This window comes from Dermacentor andersoni, chromosome 5 (assembly GCF_023375885.2).
Source record: "Dermacentor andersoni chromosome 5, qqDerAnde1_hic_scaffold, whole genome shotgun sequence".
In the NCBI taxonomy this organism is placed as follows: domain Eukaryota; kingdom Metazoa; phylum Arthropoda; class Arachnida; order Ixodida; family Ixodidae; genus Dermacentor; species Dermacentor andersoni.
This window is the reverse complement of record NC_092818.1, coordinates 189,950,565-189,965,739: the sequence shown is the minus strand read 5'-3', so window position 1 is coordinate 189,965,739 and position 15,175 is coordinate 189,950,565. Positions and strand designations below refer to the sequence as shown.

Sequence of the window (15,175 nt, the reverse complement as noted above, 5' to 3'; positions counted from 1 at the left end):
AAATAACGGCAACACAAGACAAAAGTACACAGGATCGGCGCTGAAGTCAACGCCTGTCCTGTGCACTTCTGTCTTGCGTTGCTGTTATTTTTGCGCTGCTTTCATAATATATACCAATTCGCCCATTTGTACACTTCAAAACAGATACTGTACGCTGCAGACACTGGCTGTAAAACTCACCTTCGTAAAACTAAAACGTTTTTGATGTTGATGTTCTAGAGTGGCGGTGGTGGACTCTACAGTTGTTTCATCACATGCACGGAACGCAGGATTTGTGAACGCCCTGCCCCCAACTCTTGGTCGAATACGCAGGTACACCTTCAGTGCTGAGCCTGCAAATAAAAGCCCTGTTCTCATTGCACGCACCAACTCGGAGCACAACTTAGTACAACACTTCGTTTGCAGAGAAAGCAATGCCCATTCCTAACTAAATTGTGAACATCTGCGATTTCGCAGCCCATGTCGCAGAAATTTTGGTGTCGGCGTCGAACGTCTTTCGGCAAAAATATTTACGAGCCACTTATAACTAGGCCTTCCATATGACGCAATTGAATTTCTCGAGCTAGAATACGTAGCAAAATCGTACATTACGACTTGCACACAACCTACAGACATGATAGCTCATGGATTGTAATTTGACTATACAAAAAAAAGTATGTTACGCGAGAACAAAGAAACCCATTCACACACACACAAACCGGCCGCGGCGTCCGCCATATCGCGCGTGCCTGCGCGATGGGTGTCTTGGGGACCACGGAGCGGCGCGCCCGGTTCCTTGCGATAACTCCCGCTGGCGCTCGCCTCCGCTGCATCGCGGCCCACGCAAGAAGCCGTGGTTCCACAACAAAGCTCGTCATCGTGCATAGCGTTCACGGCAAGCGTTTCCCGGTAAACATTATGGTTACATACGCTCCAGTTGCCAGGAAACGCGAGAAGCAACCAGGGATCTTTGAATGCTATCGCGTTCCACGCTTAAAGGCGAAGCTTAAGCGTCCTCTAAGTTTCTTCAAGAGCGCCGTACGCGGTGCTGCACTCTTCAAAGTTCAATCGCGCAAGTGCAGAGCAACCCCTGCATGTCTCGTAACCCTCTCGCAAATTTAGAAGTGCAGCGCCAAAGGAGCTTTGTCTTCTGTAGGCAATAAGGATTTTTTTCGAGGGTAATGCGTGTAACGAAGGGGAACGTATTGCCCTTCTGTATTGAAGTAATCGTGGGTAGTTGTACAAATGTCAACGGAAGAATGGCTGTGGGAGCTGTCTTTTCATCATAAAATGCATCTTAAGAGACAGCTGCCCAATCAAGAGCCGTTTAGCACCAACAATACAGACACCAAACTTGTACCCCGTTTCCTCATGACAGCCACTGGAACTGACGTGGCTAAAGCAGAAAATTTTCACGTCCGCATACCATGAATCAACTAGTGGTGCACCATGTTGTAAACTATTAGGAGCTTGCATGTCACCTGCGCTTCCGAAGTAGCCAATGAACCGGTGACGTACTGGCCTGAAGTAAAACTGAAGAGCACGGTGCAGGCCACGCTCGCTGCATTGTGAAAATGAGGACGGAAGTGCTACATTGCCTGAACCAGAGTAGAGAACGCAACCAAATAGAAAAGTCTACACGTAAGTGACGCTGGGCTCAGTATAAAATGGGCAAATGCATAACGGAAACAGATTAAGGCATGTTATACGCAACTAAAAAAGCCCGAAGTGAAAGAAAGGGAAACACTCCAAGGAGCTCCAAGCAAATTATTGAACCGTCAAGTAAGCATACACAATGGAGCTCTTAAGCAGCCTTTCCACCGATGTGCCGCAACCTCTAGCCACTGTTTTACTGTCATTGTGCTGCTCCACTGTGACAGTGGAAAGGGACCCTGCCAGAAGCGGGACCAATTTTATACCTTGTATAGAGTGACACTGCGCCATTACTCGAGCACCTCAACACGGCCAACATGCCTAGCAGGAGTGACAAATGCAAATAAAGAAAGAGGAAGAGAAATACATACGAACAGACAAGAAGACATTGGAAAAAGGAAGAAGTGAAGAGAGCGCGCGGACACGCCGTCTTGGAGAAGGTGCGCGCGCATGGAAGGACGTGGTGGCCGGGCCCTAGCTGATCGCCGGCTCCGGAACTACATCTCGCCTGGATCTCCTCGCCGAGACACGTCGGCATGCACGCCGCTGAACGTGGACGCGCGAAGGCTGGCTGCAGCCAGCCACCGTCCAGTTTACGGACCCCGTGCGCTGGGTGGATGCGTAACAGCGCCAGCCGGCACGAGTCCCGCTCAGCTGGAGCGTGACAGCTCCCGAGCGATTGTGCCTTCGTCACGTCAGCCGGGGCACTGGTGGCGCCGGACACCAGCGACATCCGATCATGACCGGGTTGCGATGACGCACCACAGAACGGGTGGCGACGACATCCACGACAGACGTAACGGGTATTGTAAGCGCTCCGACGCCAGCGTAACGATCGTCCCCTCAGACGATTGTTAACGTGGAGGGTGTGAACACAAAACCTAGTTAGGGATGATGCATGCCGTATGCAATCAGTGGTATTCTTAACGTGGGTGCAATATAAACTACTCATGTAATGAATGTTGTCTTGCATCGCACCCTGCGTTCATGTCTGCCCAAGGGAACGTACCAGGCGCTGACGTACGCCTGACAATGCCCCATTTCTCCAGACTTGTCTGGGTCCTCCCGTAGCAAGCATTTATGTTTACACTGGATACCTCGACTTTAAGATGGCATGTCAGACTGGCGACAAGCAGACACTATATTTGGGCGAAATGTGAACAGCTGACGCTGTAATGTGAACAGTACCACGTAAGAGCGGCAATCGAACGATCTACTTTGGTGCACGTGCACCAAGTTGCGGAACAAATTAGGCAAATTCTTCGTAAAAATGCGACTGCGAGCTGTTATGTACAAATGTTTTCCGCTGAAAGTGCTGCAGCAGGTAAGTTCTTATGTTAAGCCAGCAGCAAGAACCTCCACAAGCTGCGTAATTACAATGCCATACTGGTTTGCTCAAGTACACTTATGCTCAGAAGTATGCAAAATATTTCTGTGCTGTGTATCTAGCATTTGATTCGTTAACGGCATTAAATGCAGAGCATACGTGCAATTTCTTTTTATTTTAGGAGCGCATAACGTTTGCAACAAGCTATCTTGTACAGAGAAACTGGACACCGTTAAGGTAAAAAAAGTAAATGCATAAGATGAAACCAACGGTATGGCAGGTGCCTTAATATGCTCGCAGTACAAAATAATTGAACACTGGTTTCCGAGATCGTCACGGTGCATAAACCTCGCTTTAAAAGTGAAAGCATCAACCATAGCTGAGGATGAACTTTAGATATTGAATACAATTTACGAACATCTTTGTATTTGTGTGCACCAATTTTAAGTTGGCAAACGGAGGCCATATAAATGGCAAGGTGAATCGCGCCGACACTAATGGTGCTAAAATACATCTAAAAATATGCTTTATTAATTAGAAAGAAAGGATGCAAGTTGATCAAAACAAAATGATAGGAAGTGAATGAGAAAGTTAGAGCCAAGGGAGAGAAGTGCACCCAAAAATCTAGGTTGATTCTGCTGAACTCATGCTTTCTCAACTATATATACAAACTTCCTGGTCAGTATGGTAAACAGCAAACGTGTTGCCTGCTGGAAAGGAACACTACACATGTTGTATCCGCCTGCTGCAAGTTTTGCAATAGTAAGCATCGAATCTTTGCTTATACCTTCCACAGCGCACTGTACATAGCGAGCGCACAGAGTGCTATTTGTCAATGATTAACATTCAATGGCTTGTCCGGCGCTCCGTCTCGGAGTGCGATTCGTAACGGCAGCATGGCGCCGCGTCTAAGACAGCTGTGGACCCTGAACAGGAGCAACGCAACCATGCCGAGGTTGAACGCGTTCAACTGGCCAATGAGAGTGCTGACGCGCCTAACCCAAACGCGTGATTCGTATCGTGCCCGTCAGGAGCCGCAGGACGTTGAGCAGCATTCGGGAGCCCTAACTATACAGTGCACTGTACCCTAACGGAAGAGAGCCGGCCCCACACTGATGCGTGGCTGCTGAATAATACGAACGTCTCCTACGCTACAGGACGGAGAAGGCATGGGCCAAGGTGACCCGGTGGACATCATCGTAATACGCCGCATTCATTTTCCTGTGCTGCTCGCTGCCGCACGCTGCTGGAAACGTTTTGGGAGGGCGCCGAGGGTTTCGCTGGTTGGGGTACCTGCGCCCATGTTGAGCGTGGGTCGGCTGTGCGTTTAGTGGATCGCGAATAATTAATGGTTTCTCCGGGGCAGCATGTAGTTTCTGGAAGCCATGTAGCACTCAACGACTATACTGGGTGAGCACGCTTGTGGAGGCCTATGTAATTTGAAAATTAGAGGAAAAGTGAGTGAGCAAGCCATCAGTCTCGCTATCTGAATAACATGCAATTTCTCAATTTATCGTTGCACTATTGCAATGGATGTTTTGATCGTGCCTTGGAAACATGTGCGGTCCATCGACATGCACCACTGAGTTCTTTTTCTACTGTCTCGTACTGCCTCATATTGAGCGTGATTAATGATGTATACAAGGCGATGCGGCTATCGCACTGTCGGTTTGACGTCAGCACGCTGATTTTATCGGTGCGGTCGGCAAGAAATCCTATCGCAGTACGATAACTGGCGTTCGTCGGCTGCATCGTTGTTGGCCTGGTATGACAGTCGGCCAATCGCTGGCGTGAGCGTGTTGTCGGTCTGATGTTGAGCTAGTGTTACCGCGGCTTAAACGAGTACGTGAAGTCAAGCACGCGCTGCCACCACTAACAAGCGAGTGCCGATGCTGCAAGAATAATGTGTCTACAATGTGATGTTTTTAAGTGTCGCCCAACTGTAACCGCAGGGGTTTTCCGTTACATTTACTAGCCATCAATGAAACGCGGCAAGTGGCTCACGGTGTAGTCCGGAGGAAGCCCTGGTCCCTATGTTTTGAAATGGCCGGAGTTGTCTCATATGCTACCTATAAACGCACGTTTTCGGCACCGCACCGACGTCGAGCCATCAGTGGAGTTTCAACGCGGTACACGGCACGAGTGTGGACAGCAGCTAGCGTCTGAGAGCCTTTTTTTACCGATTTTCATTTTCGGGGAACTTTTCTCCGATGACGGGCAGTGCGGCCGCGCCCGCGACACTTGAAAAACGTGTAGCGACTAAACCGCTAGGGCAGGGCGCATGCGCCGTCGCGCCGTGAGGAAAGTGGATTGCACGTTAAATAAGATGGGATTAAGATGCAAATTAAGTTTATAAACAAAAAGAAAACAGGATAGAGACGTATAAGCAACATTTATTCACCGAATAAATTTAACAGCCATGTCTGTTGACCTTGCCTTCGTACGTGTTGCAGCATGCTTGTCATGAAATTTAAAAGAATGAAACGGCCTAAACTCGCGGACAACTTTCTGGGGCAATGAAGGGAAAACTACGAACGCAAAGCGCGCAAAAGTGAGAGCGCTTCTGAAAAGAGTACCGTGTACAAGCACCTTATTAGCAACAGTTAAACAAGATAAAACACGCCACTGAATGTGAAAGTTCACTTATTTTGCGGCTGTTTCATTCCGTGTCTGGGCAAACGCGAAACGGTCGCACGTGTAGCTGCGTCGATGCAGCGGCTGTTCCGAGCAAGCTAAAGCACTTGCAAACGCTGGCGGACTACTTGGCGCCGTAACGTATGTGCAGCAGCCACGCGCACGTAGCTTTCCGTTCATTGCCACAGGAAGTTGTCCGCGAGTATAGTCGCGCCTGAAGCCATGTGGTGACCGCGTTACGTTTAGGAATGGTAGGAGCGTCCAAACAATTGTAGATGCTGCATTGCAAAGCACGTGCTCAGTGCTTATACACAACCGAGATGCAACACCTGCTACCGCTATGGTCGGGAATATCGCGGTTGCGAAATATTTATAAGACCGAAACACTACCGCGTGACTTTGTTCGCTTGCTTCAATATCTGTGGGCTTTTTGTGCAGATAGGAAAAGTTCTTGCATTTCTGGCCTAGTTGCGAAGTGCATTACGTGCATCGAATATGCAAATACATTTTTTAAACAAACCCCGTACGAAAGCACTTTATCCGAAATTGTGTGAAATTTGAAATATTCGATTCCAGGTTTGAAGGTCGTTTCTCTGGAGTACTCGTAATCCATTGGAAATGTTCGCAATTCGAACTCCACTGATAAAAAACGAGGGCTCACTTGGAGCAAGGTCGGCGTCCAGTTGTCGACGTACTGCCTCAAGTGGTGGCAGAAGCTCCTCGTTTTCCGACTGAGATGATTCCTCCGAACCTGTGTATGGTCTTACTGGCTTTTCCATGGCTGTGAGCCCGCGCGAGCTGCGATAGCATTTAAAGTGACAGCATTAGATTCTCGTCATGGCGCCTGTCGACTTGGCATTCCATGCATACGGGACGAGAAACACCATATTCATCATATTTATCAGCGTATATAAAGCGAAGCTTTGTCTTCTTGCAGGATGGAGTGGTCTCGGCTGAAGTGAAAACACAGGAGTGGGAAAACCAGTGCCATTACATATTGAGCTCAGACGCGAGCTTATACGCTAACAAAATGGGGCCGAGGCATGTACAGAGTGTTGAGACGGAATCTCGGAAGAAGCGTCGAGCGGAGTAGGAAGCGTGGCTTACTGTTCATGCTGGCTTGCAAAGGCTAAGTGAACCGGCGTTCATAAGCAGCAAGGAACGGCTTAGAACGTGAGTGCACAATTTCCACGCAAGCGCGAAGCTGGACGGTGCCGACACGCATATTATGGCAGTGTTGTAATCGCACCGCTGGCACGAGTTGTTGGGGTCTCGGTGCTGACGCCCGTTATTGCCAATGGGTCGCAAGCCCCAAGGGTAGCGTTGGCCTGGCGGCCTGGGGCACTGGAAGCATCCGAAGGTCCCGGCAAAGCATGAGAAGACTGGTAACAGAACAACTGGTTTATTCTAACATAGCAAAAGAGCGGCCGGTCAGGTCGACCGAAGTGGAGAGACGGGAGAGCACGTAACTCAACAGTACAAATCGGAGCCTCCCTCTTGGCGTCCGGGGGCAGCTGCTCTTATACTCTCGGCGTCGCGGTCCAAAAGGGAAGGAGGGAAGGTCACGGGATGAAGGTCACGGGACCTCGCAGCAGGAGCCCACGACGGCGCGAACTGTCGGGCCGAGAGACCTGCTGAACCGAGTGTAGTGACGCATCGCCAACCTTCACCCACACGACGGCGTGAACAGTTGAGCCGAGAGACGTCCAGGCTCCTCATTCGGGGAACTCCGCTCCCCGTCTGCCGCGCTTTGACAAGCGAGGGCACACACACACACACGCACACACGAAGACACGTGGCACTGAAACACGCCTGGACACGCTTGGCGGGTAGGCGTTGCGGCGGCGTCGAACAGGCCAAAATGTCCGCCGTTTTGAACAAAGCCCCGGCGTCCGTTGCATCCGCGCCGGCATTACCGCGCGTTGTAGGCGAAACGTAACAGACCGCCCCGCCGGGGGAAGGAGATCCCGAAGGTCAGGGGACTGCATCCGCTGTCCGGAGGGATGTCGCTCGATGATGCTCATAACCGAAGTTGGGCGTCCTTGGGCGTTTCTTGAGCGCAGCGCACAGAGAAGGCCTCGTTCTCATGTTCAGGTGCACACAGGACACTGCAAAGTGACTTCGGGAGAGTTGACATTTTTGTCCTCGTTTCCGGCAAGCGTTAGAACCACGCCAAAAGTCAACCGCTCAGTCAGCAAGCACGGCACAACCCTCACTAAGCCCTGCCAGGCTCTTTCCCCTTTTTTTTTCTGCTGCCTAGTTCCTTACAGTAGTTTAGCAGCACTCAGAACGCGTCCACAAATCGAAAAATTGCACTAGAAAGCACATCATCACTTTGAAACACTACACAAAAGCAATAGGTTAAAAATCCTGCCTCAGGAAGAAAAACATCAGTAACAAGCAATTTTGAGGCTTATTCCCACGTTAGGGGCTTCGACTTAAGCCATCGGCGTTACCGTTGAGACTCCCCTTTTTGTAACGCACCTCAAAGGAATATTGTTGCAAAGCGAGGCTCCAGCGCAGGAGGCGGCCATTTTTGGGAGAGATGGTCTGCAGCCATTGGAGAGGGCAGTGATCCGTTTCAATGATAAACCTCGAGCCGGCTAGGTAACATGACAATTTCTGAACGGCCCACACGATACACGCACACTCTTTCTCGGTGGCGCTATACGCCTGCTCACGACTCGTCAGCTTACGACTAGCATACAGGACGGGGTGTTCTACTTCTCCATTTTCCCGTTGGCACAGTACAACGCCCATGCCTCGCTCACTAGCATCACACTGAACAACGAACCCTTTTGTGTAGTCGGGCGATCGTAGCACAGGCTGGCTTGTTAGGGCGCTCTTTAGGGCGCTAAAAGCTCTTTCCTTCGTCTCATCCCAGACGACTGTTTGCGGCTCTGTCTTTCTTAGAGCATCCGTCAAGGGAGCCGCGATATCAGAGTACCTAGGGATGTACCTCTGATAGTAGCCGGCGACACCTAAGAACGACCGAATATCGGTCTTCGTGCGCGGTTGCGGGAAGTCTCGCACAGCGGCCACCTTTATTTCAGAGGGGCGGCGACGACCCCGACCAATCACGTGTCCGAGGTAGACAACCTCGGCCTGTGCTAACTGGCACTTGGGAGCCTTGACTGTCAAGCCCGCATCGCGCAGGCGGGTTAGCACTGCCCGCAAGTGGGCCATATGCTCAGGCCAGGATGCGGAGAATATCGCTACGTCGTCTAGATACGGTAAAGCGAATTCTTGCTGTCCCCGCAACACTTTATCCATGAGGCTTGAAAAGCAGTATGGCGCGTTCTTCAAACCAAAACTCAAAACTTTAGGACGGAATGTCCCCATTGGTGAAATGAACGCCGCATACCTACTAGCCTCTTCTGTAAGTGGAACCTGCCAATAACCCCTGACAAGATCTAGGGTGGAAATAAACTGAGCGCTACTCACTCTCTCAAGGCGCTCCTCGATGTTAGGGATCGGATAAATTTGATCCTTAGTGATGGCATTAAGCCTGCGGTAGTCGACGCAAGGACGAGGTTCCTTGCCCGGTACCTCAACTAAAATCAAAGGGGAGGTATAATCACTCTCACCCGCTTCAATAACACCGAGCTGTAGCATTTTCTTTACCTCAGCCTCCATAATATCGCTCTGGCGGGGTGACACCCGGTACGCCTTGGATCGTACTGGCTCTGGGGAGGTAAGTTCTATGTCATGAGTAAGGACAGAAGTCCTACCAGGCCTCTCAGAGAACAGACCTTGAAACTCTTGTAAGAGCTGGTGTAGTTCGGTTTTCTGCTCAGGCGACAGCGATGCTTTACTTATTAAGTCACTAATGACTTGATCGGTGTCTTTCCTGTTCGTCACTGAGCCTAGTCCCGGAAGCTCTTCTAACTTTCCCGCATCGGGAATTTCCTCTCCAGTATCTGGTGCCTTTAACGCTACAGGCTCAATTTTATCCCGTTCGGGCGTGCTCCGAATACCAGCTTGCTGCGCCTCTGACCCTTTCTCATCGTTCAACAACGTCGGCCCCGCAACTACCGCCTTTGCAGCGAGCTCCCGAACCTTCGATCTGGTTAAGGCCTGAACGCTAGCCTCACCAAACAAAAGCCCCTTCTCGCGCAGGAGGTGATCGGACCTGTTCGAAAATAGGTACGGGTACTGGGGGGGCAGCATAGATGACACTGCGGCCTCCGTCTCAAGTGCTCCGAAAGGTCCTTCAATAAGCACTTTTGCTACTGGCAGACACACGCTATGAGCTTCCACTGCTTGCTTGATCCATGCGCACTCGCCCGTGAACATATCGGGTTCTACGTAAGAGGGGTGAACGACATCCATCGTAGCTGCGGTATCGCGAAGCACTCGGCACTCTTTCCCGTTCACGAGGAGGTCTCGCATGTAAGGCTCGAGAAGCTTCATGTTCTCGTCAGTGCTGCCTAATGAAAAAAACACGACTTTTGGTTTTGTTTCTGGGCACTGCGCCGAAAAGTGACCCGGCTTCTGGCACGTATAACACAGGCGCGCTTGCCTCGCCTCGAACCGCTTTCTGCGTTCGGCTTCGGCTGCCGCCGTCTCCTTACGTTCGGTCGGACTGCTTTCACTCGCATCCGCACTACGTGTATCCCCCTTTGCTCTCATGGGTGTGAACTTCGGCCTCTCAAACTTGGAGCCAAATTCACCCTTTTGACCGTCCTTAGCTCCGCGAGCCCGACGCGTCACAAACTCCTCGGCTAACTCAGCGGCTCTAGCCACCGTACTAACGTCTGGCCTATCCAAGACCCAATACCGCACGTTCTCAGGTAACCGACTATAAAACTGTTCTAGCCCGAAACACTGCAGAACTTTCTCGTGGTCACCAAACGCTTTCTCTTCTTTGAGCCACTCCTGCATGTTTGACATAAGCCTGTACGCAAACTCTGTATATGACTCACTTTTGCCTTTCTCATTTTCCCGGAACTTCCGACGGAACGCCTCCGCTGACAGCCGGTACTTTTTTAGCAGACTCGATTTCACTTTGTCGAAATCCTCTGCCTCCTCTCTCTCCAAGCGAGCGACTACGTCGGCCGCCTCGCCGGGTAGCAAAGTGAGCAAGCGCTGTGGCCACGTTTCCCGAGAGAACCCCTGCTTCTCGCACGTTCGCTCAAAGTTAACCAGGAACAAACCAATGTCCTCTCCAAGCTTAAACGGCCGCATCAGGTCAGTCATTTTGAACAATACTCGTTCTCCTGCACCGTGTGCCTGACTTCCATTACGAGCGCGTTCCATCTCTATCTCGAGACGCTTCAATTCCAAAGCGTGTTCGCGCTCTTCTTTTTCTTTCTGCTCTATAAGTTCGCGCTCATGTCTTTTTGCCCGCTCCTCAATGGTCTCAAGGCAATCCGACAGCTCGTCATCTTCAGCTTCTAACTCAAGAATAGCCCTTAGCAGTTCTGGTTTTCTGAGTTTGTCTGAGACATCCAGACCCAACTCTTTTGCAAGCTCCAGTAATATCGGTTTGCGCAACGACTTCAAATCCATGGCTGCTCTGAATGCTGCTTTCTCTACTGCCTACTATTGTCTTGCCGCAAACTAACCCGGTAGCAACGACAACCACAATTACCAGCTCTGTTTCTAACACTAACAAAAGCCTGGCAAAACTCAGAAGAAGAAAGTCCCGCACTCACCAAACCTCGCAGCCAAGACTTCAGCGCAGTCGTTCCGCTGCAGGCAACCAGTCATCACACAGGGCTCGTTGCGCTGCTCCCGGATGGTCGTTGTGCTGCTCAGCATACAGTCAACCGCATCTCTTCGCTGCTGGCCTCCGTTGTCGCGATCTCACCGCTGGCAACCAGATGTTGTAATCGCACCGCTGGCACGAGTTGTTGGGGTCTCGGTGCTGACGCCCGTTATTGCCAATGGGTCGCAAGCCCCAAGGGTAGCGTTGGCCTGGCGGCCTGGGGCACTGGAAGCATCCGAAGGTCCCGGCAAAGCATGAGAAGACTGGTAACAGAACAACTGGTTTATTCTAACATAGCAAAAGAGCGGCCGGTCAGGTCGACCGAAGTGGAGAGACGGGAGAGCACGTAACTCAACAGTACAAATCGGAGCCTCCCTCTTGGCGTCCGGGGGCAGCTGCTCTTATACTCTCGGCGTCGCGGTCCAAAAGGGAAGGAGGGAAGGTCACGGGATGAAGGTCACGGGACCTCGCAGCAGGAGCCCACGACGGCGCGAACTGTCGGGCCGAGAGACCTGCTGAACCGAGTGTAGTGACGCATCGCCAACCTTCACCCACACGACGGCGTGAACAGTTGAGCCGAGAGACGTCCAGGCTCCTCATTCGGGGAACTCCGCTCCCCGTCTGCCGCGCTTTGACAAGCGAGGGCACACACACACACACGCACACACGAAGACACGTGGCACTGAAACACGCCTGGACACGCTTGGCGGGTAGGCGTTGCGGCGGCGTCGAACAGGCCAAAATGTCCGCCGTTTTGAACAAAGCCCCGGCGTCCGTTGCATCCGCGCCGGCATTACCGCGCGTTGTAGGCGAAACGTAACAGCAGCAGTTGAACCTGGTCGTGTCGTTTACTGGCCGGAAACAAGTAGTTCAAGAAACACTTCGCGTAGGACAAGCTCAGTGCATTGGGTAGAGTGTGTGACAGACTGATTTACGCCGGGTGCGTCTGTGGTGCTGGTGCGCCACAAGGTCATGTGGAGCGACGTGTTTCTCGGTGAAAATTCGACCGACTTCGACGCGTACTCAAGAGCTTAAAAACGGTTGTTGAACAAGAGCAGCGCTGCTGGCAAACACCGCAAAATGCTTCGCTTAAAGCGTTGCCCACAGCGCATGGCATCTGCTGTGGGCAACGCTTTAAGCGAAGCTGTGGGCAATTCTTCGCGGTAGCCGGCCAAGGACAAAGGATGAGTAAGGACCGAAGCGCAGCGAAGGTAGTGCTAAATCAAAAATCCACTTACTTCGATTCAAAGTGTGTTGGCAGCTGCTCCAGTGTAGCGGACAGCCTGTAGAAGTAATGCCTCACTTGAGCCTCACAAATGGGAAATGCAATCGCAGAAGACCTACAAAATGCCAATGCAGTAAGAACAGTGCGCTATCACAGGATTGTTCCAATGGTTTTAATCTCGTGCGTCTCGTTGTGCCACAGCGCCACCTGAGCCGCAGGACTGCGGCTGATAGGTCAGATTTCTTTCCACCATCTCTGAATGATGATTGGTCCCAAGGGCTGGTCAAATGACGCAGTGTAACAAGAAAAGGTGCTCCCGGTGTCCCGACAAGCGCGGGCGGCTCGTTGCTCTAGATGTTCGGCTACGCAGGGCGCCGCCGCAAGAGGCAGCACATATCTTGGTCGCATGTTGCTCCCGGCGGTTTGCGCTGAGGCTTCAGTGGCGACGTTTTGAAGCGAAGCTGTTTATGGCTAGGGTTCCGTGAAATTTTAAGACGAAAGCCTTTCTAGGCTCATGGTGAAGTTTGTGTCGGCAGACCTGATCGCCGGAGTGTCCGCCGAGGTGTGATCACGCCATATGAAGACAGATTAAAGAATAAAAAATGATTGATTCTGACAGTTAGTGCACGATAACGTTATAATAGAGATTGGTAGAGGTTAATAATGACTAATGACTTGTAATGACTACTAATTACTCCGAAATGACCAGTATGTCCAACGACGCCTTGTAATGACCGCAATTGATTAGAAATGACTAGAAATGTCTAGTAATAAATAGTAATGAGTAAAATGACAAATGACTTGTAATGACTAGTAATGACTATGAAATGACCAATATATCTAACGACGAATTGTAACGACCACAATTGATTACAAATGACTAGAAATGCTTAGTAGTGAGCAGTAATGACTAAAAGAAAAAAGAGAAAGAGAAGAGGCGAATGATAAGAGGAGGAAGAGTAGGCTTTTGCCGTTCACCTCTTAATTTTTCATATGTGCGAGCAAAATTATTATCGTCAGCAATGGCTCGTGTCATTGCTCGCGCGTTTGTCGTCTTCGTCCACAGCTGGGCCACTGGGCGCCCCTCGGCGTAACCGCGCGAACGCGCTCGTGCCACCGCTCGCGCGTTCGCCGCCGTCGTCGTCTTCCACGGCCGGCTCCGTTGCCGCTCATCGTGCCAGCGTTCCCATACTACCCCTCCCACTGCGAAGGCGCTCACGGCCCTGGCCCACTGTCAGTCAGTGCGGTGATTTCGGTCTCAAATTCTTCGCCTCAATGTACCACGAAATGAAAGCACGAATGTATACAACGAATGTGTATAACGAATGTGTAACACGAATGAACGCGAATGTTTAAAAACAAATGTCTGTGCGTACCTTTCGTCACGATGACCACCGATCAAGACAATAATTGTGTTCGTACCTTTGTTCGATATTCTGTGCCACCTCTTTGTCGTGTGCTACACAGCTTCGCTGGTAATTCACTTTCACAGAGTGGAATGGCTCGTTATTTTTTTCTCGAACGCTTCATTACTGCGTTTATTCGAGAATATCTCGCTGAAAATTAATTTCTGCTGCCATAGAAGCATCTTGCTTATCTATCGTTGCCATTTAATAAAGTGTGTGCCGACATAGACAGATGCTTCGAATAGCCCTGTTTCGGCCAGAGGTGTGCAAATGCCCTCATTTCTTGTGTTCCTCTGCGTGGCAGTTCCCGACTTCTGCTCCTGGTTAGAGTGTTGTACGTGCGCACACACATAAGGCGTTAGCCGTGTGGATAACACATCGTGGTGGAAACACTGGTCTGAGCGTAACTTAAACATCAAGCTAACCCTATCTAATCTTTTTATTGGGCGCGGACAAACGCCTATGATTTTCAATCGGTTTTTAATAACGACCGCAACACTGACTCCCTCCCATTGGCGTCAGATGTCCCGCAAGGATGCACCCTCGAGCCCCTTATGTTCTTGATATATCTTAAGGATTTGCTTTTACACGTGTCCTCTCACGTCCGCATGTTTTCTGACGACTGTGTAATCCATCGACACTTCCCCAACACTTCTGACCAACAAGCTCTACATACTAACCTTAACCACGTAATAAATTGGTGCAGACAATAGTTAATGGCAAACATGCCTAATAATTATAAATCTGTAACAACTTCCGGCGGTCCTAACCCCCTTAACCTTTCGCATTCAGTTTCGGACGTTTCTGTCGAAGCCATACTCATTCAAATACATTAAAATCACCTTATGCAGTGACTTGTCCTGGCGTAATCATATACCTAACTTCATTTCATCTGCCAACAACATACTAGGTTTGTTAAGACGGAACACCATGCCTCCGAGCATGCCTTTTCTGCAGCTCGGAGCCCACACCAATCTTAAATCATTCACGCTGTGGAAGCAGTTCTCAATCGCGGCGCTCGATTCATCTATTCCACTTATCAATACCATGTTAGCGTAATGACATTAAAGGCAGAATCAGGTTTATCAAGTTTTCCTCTTCGCCGTCGTATTGCCACGCTGTCTTAGTTCTGCAAATTTTTCGCAGCTCTATCGCGCCTCCCAAATCTTTTTATATCTCTCCCTCGGCACACATCTCAGATCAGACCGGCCGCGAAATTTAATTTATTATTATTATTATTA

General features: G+C 50.4%; 1 protein-coding gene across 2 annotated transcripts in view; it reads right to left on the bottom strand.

Moving 5' to 3' along the window:
* The window catches only part of LOC126532228 (kinesin-like protein KIF20B), a 40,342-nt gene extending 27,648 nt beyond the window's left edge, over nt 1–12,694 (bottom strand). For both annotated transcript variants that reach the window (XM_050179893.2, XM_055071428.2), the window contains exons 1-3: nt 12,542–12,694; nt 6,255–6,391; nt 181–332 (exon numbers count right to left, since the gene is read on the bottom strand). In XM_050179893.2, coding sequence (XP_050035850.1) covers nt 181–332; nt 6,255–6,372 — 270 coding nt within the window. In that variant the 5' untranslated portion in view covers nt 6,373–6,391; nt 12,542–12,694. The remainder of the gene's footprint in view (nt 1–180; nt 333–6,254; nt 6,392–12,541) is intronic.
* Nucleotides 12,695–15,175: the final 2,481 nt, after the last annotated feature.